At 34.2% G+C, this 15,285-nt stretch overlaps 2 protein-coding genes across 2 annotated transcripts; one reads left to right on the top strand and one right to left on the bottom strand.

Annotated features, from left to right (window-relative positions):
• Positions 1 to 474: 474 nt before the first annotated feature.
• LOC11437638 (protein PLASTID TRANSCRIPTIONALLY ACTIVE 14) lies at positions 475 to 6,260 on the bottom strand. Its single transcript, XM_003594824.4, has 13 exons — positions 6,128 to 6,260; positions 5,877 to 6,026; positions 4,754 to 4,891; positions 4,443 to 4,568; positions 4,131 to 4,259; positions 3,882 to 3,971; positions 3,637 to 3,787; positions 3,366 to 3,475; positions 1,969 to 2,040; positions 1,468 to 1,573; positions 1,168 to 1,365; positions 815 to 857; positions 475 to 668 (listed from the first exon to the last, which is right to left on the bottom strand). Exons 1-13 carry the CDS (start codon positions 6,176 to 6,178, stop codon positions 590 to 592), a joined length of 1,443 nt encoding a protein of 480 aa, XP_003594872.2. The 5' UTR covers positions 6,179 to 6,260; the 3' UTR covers positions 475 to 589.
• Positions 6,261 to 6,496: 236 nt separating this feature from the next.
• Positions 6,497 to 10,238, top strand: LOC112419236 (protein FAR-RED IMPAIRED RESPONSE 1). Its single transcript, XM_039830455.1, has 6 exons — positions 6,497 to 6,733; positions 6,869 to 9,012; positions 9,093 to 9,185; positions 9,349 to 9,441; positions 9,561 to 9,653; positions 9,739 to 10,238. Coding segments are annotated over exons 1-6 (2,457 nt in total). The 5' UTR covers positions 6,497 to 6,732; the 3' UTR covers positions 9,772 to 10,238.
• Positions 10,239 to 15,285: the final 5,047 nt, after the last annotated feature.

Genomic DNA, 15,285 nt, shown 5'->3' with positions numbered 1-15,285 from the left:
TTTGAATCCTTTAGATGCTAATAATTATTGTGTTGGATCAATTCATAATTTAATAAGAACTCCCGTTAATGAAAAATGGAATTGATCTTCTAAATTAGTCTGTTTTTATGACAAATACCGAATTTAAAAAAAAAAAAAATGTATAAACAAATATGAAATAATGCTAGTAACACTCTTTTTACATGTTTTGTTTTTGCACGGAGAATGGGGATTATTTCCATTCTTTTGTCTTTCATGTTCTCCGGTGTATGCAATATGAATGAATCACGATGAAATATGTTTCACTCTTCACTTTTTCCATTTATTAGAGAAACAAAGTCCATTATTGATTTCATGGAAGATGAATACTCAATAAGTTTATGTTGTTTTCTCTGTTGTACTTTAAATCAATGAACATGTAATGATGGTCCTTTGATGGTTTTGGTTACGATCAAATAACTACTACTACCGCACTTTTTTTCTGATGTAACAAAATGAATATAACATAATACAATCTGAAACCATTGACTAAACCAGTAATACATGATTAAAAGTAGACAACAATTGTTACAAAACTTTTGTGGCTATTGTACAGTTAGTAGATTGGAAATCAGAATAATATTTGCTCTTGATAGATCTCCAATGCAAGGATAACTTTTTCCATTAACAATTTTCTGTGCAATCTATACCTGTATACGTCACATTCACATAAAGAAAAAAAAAATGATTACTAGAGGGTTTAGATGCTAATGAAATTAAAATTTACAAAGTTTATTTTTCTTTGAACCAATTTACAAAGTTTATGAAACTGCTAGATTGTGTGAATTCAACATACTTTATTGTAGCTTCAAGAGTTCTCGTAGCTTCGGGTGATGAATCTGTGGTCATTAAATGAAAGCTAAGGATTAGTTTAGCTTTTTTTATCGTATAAAGATCATAAAAGAAATACTTATCATAAAAGCAAAGTCTAGTAATTAACTGCACAACACAGTCATATTGCGAAAAACAAGGGCCTGATTACTTCAGGCGTTTCATGTTTCTATTCCCACCGATAAAGTAAATATTAGAACTACATTTTGAAAGAATTTTAAAAGGAGAAACATGACACTAATCGTCATGGAAATTCAATGACAATCAGTGTCATGTTTCTACTTTCTTTCTAGTATCAAGATAAGAACACTGAATTACCTAACAGTTTCTGGTCTTGCTTAGAGGTGGTAGCAAATTCTGCAAGCATTTGTTTGCACTCTTGTTGTAATGCCTTCGCAGCTTTCCTTTCCTCACTTGGAATTGGAGGCACATCTCCATCTGACCATGTTGGCAATGTTCGTGCTGCAGCTATGACTGCTCCATCGACAAAAGTATCTCCAGTGCTCGATAGAACTTCTGCTAAGAATTCATACTGATATCCTAAATAATTCTGATTTGAATAGAGAAAAGTGTAAGAAAGAAAGTGGATTCTAGAATTTAAAGTAATATTGACCATACCGTTACGATAATACTCTTCAGGAAGGCCAGATATGTTGAAGACTGACAAAAAGGAATCCAAATGAATTTGTGCATTGCCTGAGAATTTGATCACATCCCAAGGATTCTGCAAATTTAAGTGACTTTGAGAACTAAATTTTCAAAATCCGGTTGATCAAATAGCAAGCATGTATAAGTTTAAATGAATATTCATCAAAGAATAATGAAAGAACAGTATAATGAAAATACTTCAAAGAAGCAAATGCACATATATGGTGACAATGGGCGCACAAAAATAATAGATGTTAACAATACAAACTTCCTTAATGCTCGTGGTTTAGTCGATGAGGACCTATATTTAGGGAAGATTGTAGTATTATAGGTGTGTCGTGTCTTATAACTTTTAAATTTTAGATATCCCCAATTGGATAGTGTCCTTTATCCTATCAGCCCACAATGTTTCAGCACAGAGAGCATAAACAAAAACTTCCTTTCAAAATGATTTAGGAGAAAGAAAGTTACCACTGGCGATGAAAATCCGTATCGTTGCATTAACATGCCGTTCTTCTGTGCACTCATGTAATCAACTGTCATCTGTTATAATTTTGGACAATATAATTAGGATATCCACATCTCACAATGAAATAATACAAACGTTAATTTAAACATGGTAGGAAAAAAATTAGTTTCACCAACTTAAAAGCATGTATGCTCTAAAAGCATTGACAAACTATCCAATTAGTATTTTTCAAGCTTCTGAACAATAAAACTCCTATGTCACTTTGATTATGACTGGAACAATAAAAACCACTAGGTATAAAGAACCGGTACAAAACTGGATGAACCGCAGAACCGGTTCCGTTTTTTTCTCACAAAACTTGTTTTTTAAGGAAACAATCCATAATTATTCTCCCTCTCGTGCATTTCCTTATCAGTTATTACACAGCTCCATGGTTAGATATCAGAGAAATCATTTCTTTTATAACATTAACAGCTTTATTACACTGTTACACTAGCCCATGTCGGATTTAGGCAACAGCAGGCTCACAATAACCCTTCTGTTTCTCGTGTGTTGCATGTTTCCTCCACAACTTCCTATTCTCATACTTCTCCCCTGTCCACAAATATTCTTAATATTTCTTTCTTGCATTCATGTTTCGAATCATTTTAGATTTCATTATTCAAAGTAGAAAAAAAAAAAAAAGTTTTTATTATCGATTTATTGGGGGAATACAGAACTTTGAAACCAGCGACGATTAACTTCAATGCTGTGTAATGAAGTGTAGTTGATAGCAATTTCTACTTCTTTATTGAGTACATCAAGTGCCATGGCCAGCACATCCTTTAAAACTATATTTCATAATTTCTGCAACAAAAATGCCTGCATTTATTGGATCAGATGTGGGGTACATATCTTGGAAGGCTTATTATATTTGTGTGCAGATGTGGAGTTAAAGTGGTAAGCTTGTGTGCTTGGTGGCGACTCTTGTGAGCCCAATATTTATTATTTTATTTTATTGTTTTGTTTATTTATTTATTATCCAGCTCAATCATGGTTGAACCAATTAAACCATGATCCAAACGTCTAGCCAGTTCCATCTCTAGTCCAGTTTTTAAAACATTGATGACTACCACATATACACTGAGGATGTGAAATTCCTATAATAAGAGAAAACATTCTATGTATAGTCATAGTGAATATGAGAGGTTCCTAGTTCTTTTATACTAGCACTAGAGTTTGGCATTAATTTGTCATGCACTCTGTCCATCTATATTTTTACTTACTTTCTGCACAAAAAGTCTATCTAGTTTAGGCCAAACAATATTATAAGAATAAAAACAAAATCTGCACTCAGTAACGTTTAATATAAGAAAGGAATCACGAAAAGCATACTTCAAAGAAGTATAAAGTGATTTACCTCATCTCCCTTTCTTATCCGTTGTCCAGCATTTATAAGAACCTCAAGCATCCTGTCCTTAAAACGCCAATGGAAAAAACAATTTGGCTCAAACGAATGGTTCAGCATATCTGAAAAGCAAGACTAAGTTAATCAGTTACCTCTGTTGTTGTTTTATCAAAAAGGAAAGAAAAACTTTACATCAAATGTGAAATAAACAAGAACCGCTACTATGCATGAGTAGAAAATGATACAATAGTTGGTTAGACCATTTGATGTGAACAAAGCTTACCAGCATAAGGAATCAGCATATTCGCTTGTTGAGTTAGTGCACACATTCTCATTTGCATGTTGATACAGCGTGACTGTGCAATTCCTACTGCCCACATGAATCTTTGAGGATCACGAGCAAGACGTTTTACTTTGAGCGGCACACCACTATGCTGAACAAGAGTAACACCATTTGTTGAGAACAAAAACTAATTGATATGCATCATAGAAGACTAAAAATTTCAACAAGGACAATTTTCTCTCTACCCAGTTCTTCTCCCAGAATTCTAACACTCGTTGTTGCTGAACTCTCATTGTAGAAGCAAGATCGGGATCCTGCAGCTCCAAAAGTTCCTCCTAGATATACAAATCAACATGAGATGTCGTAAAGTGAACTCTAAAACTGTGGTATGTTCCAAATGTAGCTATTCAAATCTTAAAATTACAAGATACATCTGATGCTGGCTAAATATCAACCAATGGTTTAATGATAAAGAAAATCTATTTTTTATGCACCTCTGTAGCTAGAAGTAAGCTAGTACTTTCATCTTCACTGGGTAAGAAGTCACCGTAATACTGCCAAAAGTTGTCTTTGCAGTCAAATGAAAACAAGAGAAGGCATGCTAATCGTAAATCCCAATCTGTCTGCCACAAAGATTTACACAATTACTTTAAGCAGATAACTAGAAAAACTAACGGTTTTGATTTTTTTGAGTATATACAACAGTTACAATACAAATTGGTTAAATATATTTTACCATGAAAACAATCAAGAAATCAATTATATCATATTTTGAACTAATGACTTCAGAGGAGAATTGCAATTACCTCTGGATTTGTTGAGTTGATAATATCAAATATTGGATGACCAAGGGGAATTATATCAGGGAAAAACATCCATGGTAGTTTCTTGCTTATGGTTAGCATCAATTCAAGAGGAATTTCCATTATAACCTGCCCAAGTTCATCGTTAGGGAAAACAGCCTTGGACAACTACTCAGAATATAATCATGAAGAACATCATACAAATAATTAAACTAACATGTAAAATACAAATTAGGAGTTGATTATATGTGCCGTTATTTTCATTATGATGCACTGCCACCAGTCTTACATAGGATTTGTATGAGGCTACTCACCCTTGGTCGGCGAAGAGGTTCGACATCTTTAGAAGCATATACACCGAAACCATTTGGCCCTTCCATAAAATCAACTCCATAAGCTCGCATACTTCTGACGAATCCTATCTTGTAGAAATCAGGATCTACAGGCTCCAACTACAGGAACAAATAAATTAACACAAAGAAACAATATCACAACTCAATATCCCAATTTCATAAAAACAGACGACCCTTTAAAGAATTCATCCAAAAACTGGCCTTATAGGAATGAAGATACTGCATCTCAAAATTAACTTTACTCTATTATACACACAAAAGCACATCAAATTATTGAACCATCCAACATTTTAAATTGCAATCACAGTCAACGTTTTGTTGCAATCTTTGAAATTGCAGAAAACTCTGAGCAATCATGTAGCAGTGAGACTTTAAATTTAAGGCATGTCCGAGTGTCCGACACTGACACGACATTGACATGTGTGTTTATATACAATCACTTTCATCGTCTAAAATTATAGGTGTCTACATGTCGATATCTGTATAATGTCATGTTTCAGTCCTTCATAGACAAATATCATTGATGGGGCCGCAAATGCAGTAACAAAGGTCTCTAAAACTTTCACATTGCAGTTGCAATATCAATTAAGAACCTTTATTCAAAACCTTGGAAACAACATTCACTCACTCAACTCAATCAACCTGTTGGGCATAACTCATAGTTAATGATAAGTGAATAGGTTGCTCGAGCGAAACAAGAGCAACTGGGGTAACATTATAATCTGGACCGTAGTCTTTGAGTACAAGTTGTATACTCTAAACTCACAGAAAGGAATCGCAGCCGCTCTTCTTTATGTAGACATAGGCACAATTGACCGAACTTTGTTACCAAACATCATGTTCCATTTTTGCATTTTTCGTATCTTTATTTTCTTAAACCGAGCTGTTGTTTTAACACATTCCAGGGCCGGCTTAAGGGTAAGACTACTAAAACACTCCCTTTATGCCCACCAACAAAAAGGTCTCATATGCACCCAAAAAAGGTAACATTCTTTTGCATATATAAACTAATTTAACATTCCTTAGTCCTAGTTGTTACTTTCAACCTATAAATAAACAAACAAGGTGCAAAATGGGTTTTTACCTGAGAAGCTGTTTCTTCATCTTTAGGAGGCTGAAACAAGGGAAATGGGGCAGTTTCGACAGAAGCTTTAACAGGTTGTACTTTGTTTTCAGCACAAGAACCAAAAGAGTAAGTGGGTCGCCACAAATAACCATGGCGCAAACCTTTGAACTGTTTAGAAAGTAAACAAGTATTAGTTAAAAGTTATTTGAGATTTGAGAGAAGAAAAAGATGTAAAAATGGAAAGGGAAATGAAGTGAAGTAAACTGAACCTGGGTTTTTGAGAAGAAACTTGTTTGATAAAGTGGAAAAGAAGAAGCCATTGAGTGAACTCAAGAGTGGAAAATGGTAAAGACAACGTTATCCAGCATTTTATGTTCCTTCTAGAGTGATGTCACGTGTTTTTTTTTTTTTTTAAAAAGGCTTAAATGTTATTTTGGTCCTTAATATTTAATTGGAAAATGATATATCGTACGAAAATTTTGAATACGGAATATTACGGACGCGTGAAAACCTGTTAGTGCTACGCGCTGCTGTTTCTTTGTCAAAAACAAACAATATTAAATTAAATAAATAATAAAATCCTTTAATAGAAATGAAAGTGAAACCCACCGTTCACCAAAACAAAAACATACAGAAAAGAACCCACGTTCACCACTCCCGCAGCAATTATCTCATCTTTTCCGCTAATCAAAGAATCTGATTGACATTCAATCTCAATTGTTGTGATATAAGGTCGTCGTTCTCTTTTTCACGCTCTTGTCTCTTTGAATCAGGTCTCATATTCATTCTCATGTAACTCTGTTTTTGCTTACCATCATAGCTTCCATTGATTCATAGCACTAAAGCAGAGTATTTCAGTTTTAATTTACCTACAAGTAAGTATTTTGTGTATTTGTTGTTTTTATAGATTATTAGAAGGAATTTTGTGCCGATTGATTGATTTTTCATTTACTTTACTGTGTTAGTCAATTAATATAGGTTTTTTTTCTTCTTCTAATTTGTTGTGTTAGTGCAAAAAGGATTTGAGTCTTGTGATGAATTGGAAACTAATGATTGTTTAGAAGCAAATGGTACTTGTGAAGAAGAAACACCTTGTGATGGGATGTCATTCGGATCTGAAAAGGAAATTACTGAGTATTACAAGAATTATGCTGAACGGGTGGGTTTTGGAGTTAAAAAAATAAGTTCAAAAAAAGGAGATGAGGGGAAAATGTATTTTACTTTAGCATGTAGTCGAGCTAGAAAGTATGTGAGTCGCCCAAAGAATATGTTAGAGCCAAATCCTATAACTCAAACGCAGTGTAAGGCTAGATTGAATGCGTGTATTTCTTTAGACGGAACAACTAAAATTAAAAGTGTTTTTTTTGAGCATAATCATGATCTAAGTCCAGGGAAAGCAAGGTATTTTAGATCGAACAAGAATATAGGGGCACAAATGAAGAGGAGGTTAGAACTCAATGACCAAGCTGGGATTAATGTAAGTAGAAATTTCCGATCCTTTGTTGTTGAAGCAGATGGGTATGAAAATCTCACATTTGGAGAAAAAGACTGCAGAAACTACATAGACAAAGTAAGACGACTACGACTTGGGACAGGAGATGCTGAAGCAATACAAAATTATTTTGTGAGGATGCAAAAGCAAAACAGTCAATTTTATTATGTGATGGATGTGGATGATGAAAGTCGGTTACAAAATGTGTTTTGGGCAGATGCAAGATGTAGGGTTGCATATGAATATTTTGGTGAAGTCATAACTTTCGACACCACTTACTTAACAAATAAATATGACATGCCTTTTGCTCCTTTTGTTGGAGTAAATCATCACGGTCAGTCTATGTTGTTGGGTTGTGCTCTGTTATCAAATGAGGATACTGAAACTTTTACTTGGTTATTTAAGACATGGTTGGAATGTATGCATGGAAGTTCTCCAAATGCCATAATCACTGATCAAGACAGAGCAATGAAGAATGCAATTGAGATTGTCTTTCCGAAAGCTCGTCATCGGTGGTGCTTATGGCATTTAATGAAAAAGATTCCAGAAAAGTTTGGTAGTCACTCTGACTACGAGTCTATCAAAACACTTTTGCATGATATTGTATATGATTCTTTTACCAAAAGTGATTTTATGACGAGGTGGGAAAATATGATTGAGTGTTACAAACTACAGGATAACGAATGGTTGAAAGGGTTATTTGTTGAGCGACATCGTTGGGTCCCTGCATATGTAAGGGACACATTTTGGGCTGGAATGTCAACTACACAACGAAGTGAAAGTATGAACTCGTTTTTTGATGGATATGTAAGCTCAAAGACAACATTGAAGCAATTTGTTGAGCAATATGATAATGCATTGAAAGACAAAATTGAAAAGGAAAACATTGCTGACTTTCGTTCTTTTAATACAGTTATTTCTTGTATTAGTCACTTTGGCTTTGAGTTCCAATTCCAAAAAGCATTTACCAATGCAAAGTTTCAGGAATTCCAATTGGAAATAGCTTCTATGATGTACTGTCATGCATGTTTCAACAGATTGGAGGGTTTGGATTCAATATTTTATGTTACAGAAAGTAAGAAAGTATATGACACGATGAAAGATATTGTGTTGATGGTGTTCTTCAATGAAAAAGACTTTGTGTTAAAATGCACCTGCTGCTTGTTTGAATTTAAAGGCATTTTATGTAGGCACATCCTTTGCGTGCTTAAGCTCATAGGGAAAACAGATTTCGTGCCATCTAATTATATTTTGGCACGGTGGAGGAAGGATATAAAGCGGAGGTATACACTTATTAAATGTGGTTTTGATAATTTGGCTGGAAAAACTGAATTGCAACGCGTGGGTAAAGCTTGTGATGCCTTTTATGAGTTTGCTTCAACGAGGATAAATAGTGACGATGATTTAGTGAAAGTGATGAAATTGATTCAAAACATGAAAATTGAGTTACCATGTAATGAAACATCTCCTAGAATTGTAGAAGAAGATTGTTCAACTCAAAATCAAGCTACCATTCTTGATCCTAAACTAGCTCGAAGTAAAGGGCGTCCTCCTTCAAAAAGGAAGACTTCTATAGTTGATCAGATTGTAAAGAAGAAGCTTGCACAAAAGAAAACTAAAAAAAGAAACCAAAGTAGTAAAAATATTCAAGTTCAAGAAGAGGTGAGTATGAAATTTATAGCAAGTTGTTTATATTATAGGTATAATAGTTGAGATGTCTAATTTAATAATTTTTATGGCAGGGCCAATGTACATCTAGAGGTCAAGAAATTGAAGACGAAGTGTTTTACATATCTCAACTTGGTGATAGAATTGGCACACAAGAGAGCATTCAAGTAAACAAAGCATATACTAAATATTTTAGTGTAAATATTTCTATGTAAATATTTTAGTGTGAACATAGTTCTAAATGGTTGAATGGTACTATTTATGCAGTTGAACACAGTAGTGTGTGTGTGTACATGTGGGTGTGTCTAATTATAGTTTTTTTTATGACAGGGACTAAGATTGCATGTAGTTCAAAATACTACAAATGAAGAGTTTCTTAGGTATCAAATTTTTGATGGGACTGGGACACAAGACAATATTCAAGTAAACCTGATTTCTTACTTTCATTTAATTAAAAATGATTGGCCTTTTGTTATTTGAAATATTCAATATGATATTGCATACTATTTATCTATGTTTTTGCATGTTAATATCTATGACAGGAGCATAACTATGTTTGTAGCAGTGAAAATGGTAGTGTGAATACTGTAGCTTCCTTCAATCCAAATCAAGAACATTTTGGTCAAGTAAACAAGGTGCAAATATAGATTTTGGTGTTGTCTTGTTTTTATTTGACATTTTTATAATGAACATAAGTGGTTAATTATATATTCTTTGCAGGCTCCTTATTACTCTCGGGTCACAAAACCATAACACTGTTGTTTTTGGTTTGAACTGCTGTCTGGTTTTTCTGCAATCAAGGCATGAGGGTCTGCAGGATTGTTGTTTAGTGATTGTTGTTCTGCTGTTTAGTGTTTGCTGTTTTGCTCAAGCAAGTGTGCGGCTGCTTGAAATTGTGTTGGAATATGCTGTTCTGCTGTTTAGTGTTTGTTGTTTTGCTCAAGCAAGTGTGCGGCTGTTTTGGTCAAGCATTATTGTTAGATGGAATGGGTTGTTTAGTGCTAGTTGTGTGCTTTTTTTTTGGTTCAGTTTTGTTGCTGCTTCAGTGTTTTTTACCCTTTAGCAGCAACCAAATTTGGAATATAAAGCTTCTGTTTTTAGCTTTGTTATGGGTGGTTTTGGTAGGTGGTTGTATTAGTGTTCATGTGTACTCGTTACTTCTTGTTTGATTTTATCCGCGAGATTTTCGTGTTCCTTACACAATCTCGACGAGAATAATTTGCCGATTAAAAAAAATCTATAGCTTTTATTTGGAAGGAATATCATGTTATTGATGCCAAAAGAAATACTAAAGAATATTAAAACTTGAAGTACACAAATTGATGTTAGATGGACTTTTTATTGATTGACATGTATAACATAGACATGAGTAATATTACATTGCATGGATAGTCTTAACAGACCTCCTAAAATCCAAATGCCAATTTAAAGCACCATCATAGTCCCACAACTTCAGCTAGGATTGGAGTCATGGACACATTTTCAATCTTTCTTTTTGCCGTAATGACCGCACCCTCATGGTTTCTAACAATCAGACCCCAACATGTGTGCCCATCTTCAAAGCATCTCGCATCTTTCAAAACACCCAAAGGATGGCTTTTCCAACCTTTTGAGGACTCTGGTATAGGCTCTCTGCTGCTACTCATTCCTGGTGTGGGTCTACAGGCTGCATTGAACACTTCAGCAAAGGAAGAAACATCCTGCACAATAACTTCAATTCTTCATCTTCTTCAACCAAATTAGTGTCAAGCCCTAGCTTGGCTACTCTGTGACACTCTGATGCCACATCAACTATAATGGAATCAAGGAGATCCGAGAAAAGGTGAGATGAAAGCTGCAAAAAAATTGCAATCAAAGAAATAACTACAAAATAAGTATTTGACTTCCCTTAAACTTCCAATTCACAGAGAATTAATCAATATAATTTATAGAAACGTAAATTTTAGGAGATTATATCATAGAATAGTCATGCTTTAACACCTTGCAGAAGTCATATTCTGATGTACAGCCAAAGAACTAAGAAACAAAATGATGAATGCAGAATTATACTTCTTTTCTTAGATTACTGCTATCATATACACACTGACAAATAACAGTTGTTTTATAAAACCAAAATTGTTCCTTAACTATTGATCATAATCTTTTGGTTCCCTTTTGACCATAACCTTACGACAGAAGCAACAATATTCTCATTGTCTTCTAAAGTACAACCAATCAACAGAGGAACAATATATTGAATGTAGAGCAATTCTTGTTTTATTATGCTATTGCTCTAATATACATACACACAATTGTTGTTTTATGGAACCTAACTGACAGCCATTACTTGCAAAGGTCAGAAATAAGCACAATAACTTATGGGTGGAATAAACAAAACAATACATAACTGAAATACATATTCATCATACACATATTATCTCTACATGATCTTTGCATTTAGATTATATCTAGACTTAAATATCAATATCAATCTCAATCTCAAAATAATCATGTTTTCATCTTCTAATTATAAAATTACCACTTTGATTGAGTTGTTTCACTTCATTTTTAATTACTTTTACCGTCTCCGACGTAATGTTTTAATCGCGGTGGAGATTATCAACTTCGGCGGCGTTTCCCGACGAGTTGCGGTGGTTGGCGATGACTGAGCGACGACGGACGAAAATGATCAACAGATGGTGGATGGTGATGAGTGACAACGTAGAGAAGGAAAGGAGAGAAGAAAGCTTATGATAGTTTGTTAGAAGAGATATTGAAAACTGATTAAACAAAAGAATTTATTTTGTCTGGATTTTTATTAAAAAATAAAAGTAGGAATTGAGCAATTGCAGCGCGTGGAAGTTAAATTTCACACGCGTCCGTGAAATTCCGCACAGAAATATCCGTACTGAATAGCAAGGCTGTATTTAATTTGTATCGGTTTGATCGCTTAACTAAAAAAGAAATTTACAAAAATATATATATATATCTTTTATGAATAAAAAAAATACTTTTTTTTTATTTTATTTTGTAAAAAAAAAAAACTCAGAGTCAATGACAAGGTGACATGTGTCTAGGAGTTAACTTTTTTAAACCCTAACAGAAACCTAACATAAAGGACTAAAATGAAACTAAAAAAAACTTAAAGTACTCAAACAATCTTTTTTTTAGTTAAAGGACCAAAGCGATACCAATTAAATAGTTAAGGGACCAAAATAGCACTTAAGCCTTTTTATAAAAGAGTGATGTCACGTGTTGAAAAATCAAGATAACATTCACTCTTTTATTAATTTAAGCGGGTCTTACATTTAGTTTTAGAAATGCATTCCACTTAAATAGAGATAGCAATATTTATTTCATTTAATAAGAAAGTGAATATTGCCCCCATGAGTTTGACAGGTAATTTTAGTAATTTATCTATTTGACAAAAAAGATAATGTTCTTATAACACATTTAGAGTAGAGTAATTCTTGTATCAAGATCCGTTGACACCAAATCTTCACCATCAATTTATTTAATCAAAAGGCATATATTTGCTTAACTAAAATCTCATGTGATTATCACTTTCTCAAATCCTTACTCTTTCTTTCCGTGACAAAATTTCTTTCTATGAATAAGAACACTTGTTAGTCGAACCCTGTTTTTATTGTTTATGTCGATAACCATAGTTCAAAATAATTATCATATTCTACTATAATTCAATTGGAGCTAAACAATTCCAAAATTTTTTGCATGTCAAAAATTTTGCTGAAAATAATAGTGCAGCTTCCATGTTTACTTTTTCATGAAGTTCTTCAAATATAGACATGATCTCACAACAAACCTTAAAAAATGTCGGCTAGTGTCCTTGTGTTATTTTGAATTTGCTAGCAATAACTTGTAATTTCATGGTAGTGCGGTAATACCATGAAGATAGACTTATACTTTTTTTTAGAGAAGACAATCATCTCCCATGATGAGGGAGACAATGTTAACATTCAACTCCAATATTTTTATGATATTAATCTACTATATTTTTTAAAATTATCCATGAAGTTGCTCAATGATAAATGTGTTTTGCAATATCAAAAATAAGTATTCGGGTTTTACCTCAAGTATCATAATATCCAATCTATCACCTTTGCCATAAGCTTGAGGGAGTTATGACAATGGCATATCACATACATTGGTTAAAGCTTGAGCGAAAGAGTTTTTCTGATTTGGTTGGATTTCTCCAGAGTTGGCTTGTTTTGTGGTTGAATCAAGGCATGACCATGGAATATGAACTATTCGATGTTGGTCGGAGCAAGAAAAACAAGGAGGCGCAAGTTAGGTTGGATTTTTTATGATGACGATGAATAGTAAAGTTGGGTTTAGGGTTCTCTCCAAACTCCCTCTCTTATCTCTCTAAAACTTCATGCTCGAGTAATACTTTCTAGAATGTTTATGTAAAATAATAGTCATAAAGTAAAATAAAATAAAACATATTTTTAGTTAAAAATAAGTAGTTGCTGAATTCACGTAACAAATAATGATAGTATAGTTTTTAAACTCTTTTATAATATGTTATTTATGAAAAAACATTTTTAGAATTCATAATTTATCTTTTGATGATGTATCAAAAGATGCTCAATTTTGATTTATTTTTTTCTTTCAATTTTACCTTTTCATATTTTTTTTAAAATGATTGTTAGTATGTTTTTAGAGGGTGGGGGTTGAATTATTAACCTCCTTATCACTCAAATAGCTAACTCAACCACCCATGAACCACCAAACCAACCTTATATCCCCTATCTTAATTGGAACCTTTAAATTTATTTTATTACTTTTGTTTTATTTTTTATAAGGCCAAGAGAAGGATTGGGCATCCGGGACAGTTTGAAGCATCGCAACTAGGTTGGCATCATCCAACAGACACCCCCATCCTCAACCGCATTTTCAATACGTAAATTTTATTAAAAAAAAAAAAAGGGAAAAATTTACAATGAGGGGGGACTAAGCCAATACCCTCTAAAGAAAAATAAATATTTACAGAAAACTAGAAACAGAAATAGCTAAGGAAATCTGTAGTTCGGCATCCCATTTCTGTCCCTAGCAAAATCCGCCCCCAAAGAGGTAGGCAACATAGTGAACCACAAAGTGTCTTGCATATCATGCCCCAAGGCTGCTAGGCCATCGGCACAACAATTTCCTTTCCGGAAGATATGAGATAAGTGCAATTGTGCCAGCGGTTCCGAAGACAAACAAGAATGCCTGGACCGGACTAGAAGTCCACCTGATATTCCAATAAATAATATTCATTTAAACGGTGGGAGGGGACCCTAAGAGCGGGTTTTGTATGCAGCCTTTTGCACTTTTTTTTGTGACTTTGAAATGACCTCAGTAAAAGGTACCTCATTATTAACAGTAGCCTTTGCTAACCAATCTTGCATAAAATTTAAGTCTTTCCGTAGCATCGGATGTATTTGAGAACCCTCCGGAGTTACAATGCTACTGACATCTAAGGCTTTCTCACGAATGGGAGATAAAACATGTTCATGGTTTTCTGCTACATCATATCTAACAAATTCATCGGAAACATTCTCAAGTTGCATTGTAAATGTATTATTAATAATAACAGGAGTATGAGAAGTATCAGTTACCACCGGTGTCGGAATTGATGATGATATATCCTCTGAATGATTAATGGAAACATCCCCCTGGACGGGAGATGTTGCTGCACCGAGCCTTGCTGCTCACTCTACGGCCTCAAGGGTAATCTGGAGTGAAATATCTGTGTTCATAGATTCTTGTTGCACTGTTTCTGTTTCCATTTCCAATGTTACGGTTTCTGTTTCCTTCTCCAAAGTTGCGGTTACATTCTGAACAGGGACAGAAACATCCAAATCTTGTTGAGGAACTACCTCCATTTCGTCATCTGCATTGATCGGTACAGAATCATTTGCCTTCGTAGAGCCAAAGGCAGTAGAGGAACCAATGCCAGATGGATTCTCTTTAGTAGGTACCCAAGTAACCTTCTCAACTGGGACATGCTTCTTCCCTTGTGCAATCTTCTCCTTAGTTGTGGTTGTTTCTTTCCTAGGATACAGACGTCGGCAAGCAGTAACATCATGCCATATGCTTTGACAATGAGTGCAGAAATCCGGTAAAATCAAACCCTTCCCTTTCAAACACAATTTCGTGAAAGAGCTTGCAAGAGAAATCCATATCAACCAAAATGCGGACATGGTGACCGAATAAGCGCTTTGTCGTTGCATTGTTGATCAAAAGAGGAGTGCCCACCTCACTTGCAATCTCATGGAGCGTCCG

Source organism: Medicago truncatula, chromosome 2, assembly GCF_003473485.1.
Source record: "Medicago truncatula cultivar Jemalong A17 chromosome 2, MtrunA17r5.0-ANR, whole genome shotgun sequence".
Classification (NCBI taxonomy): domain Eukaryota; kingdom Viridiplantae; phylum Streptophyta; class Magnoliopsida; order Fabales; family Fabaceae; genus Medicago; species Medicago truncatula.
This window is presented reverse-complemented; position numbering and strand designations above follow the sequence as displayed.

Coding starts and splice junctions, on each gene's coding strand:
- LOC11437638 (XM_003594824.4), bottom strand. CDS start 6,178: ATGGCTTCTTCTTTTCCACTTTATCAAACAAGTTTCTTCTCAAAAACC. Junction 3,476..3,636: donor TATGCTGATTCCTTATGCTG/GTAAGCTTTGTT, acceptor CTTGCTTTTCAG/ATATGCTGAACCATTCGTTT. Junction 1,366..1,467: donor TGAAGAGTATTATCGTAACG/GTATGGTCAATA, acceptor AATTCTTAGCAG/AAGTTCTATCGAGCACTGGA.
- LOC112419236 (XM_039830455.1), top strand. Junction 9,013..9,092: donor ATATTCAAGTTCAAGAAGAG/GTGAGTATGAAA, acceptor TTTTTATGGCAG/GGCCAATGTACATCTAGAGG. Junction 9,442..9,560: donor GGACACAAGACAATATTCAA/GTAAACCTGATT, acceptor TATCTATGACAG/GAGCATAACTATGTTTGTAG.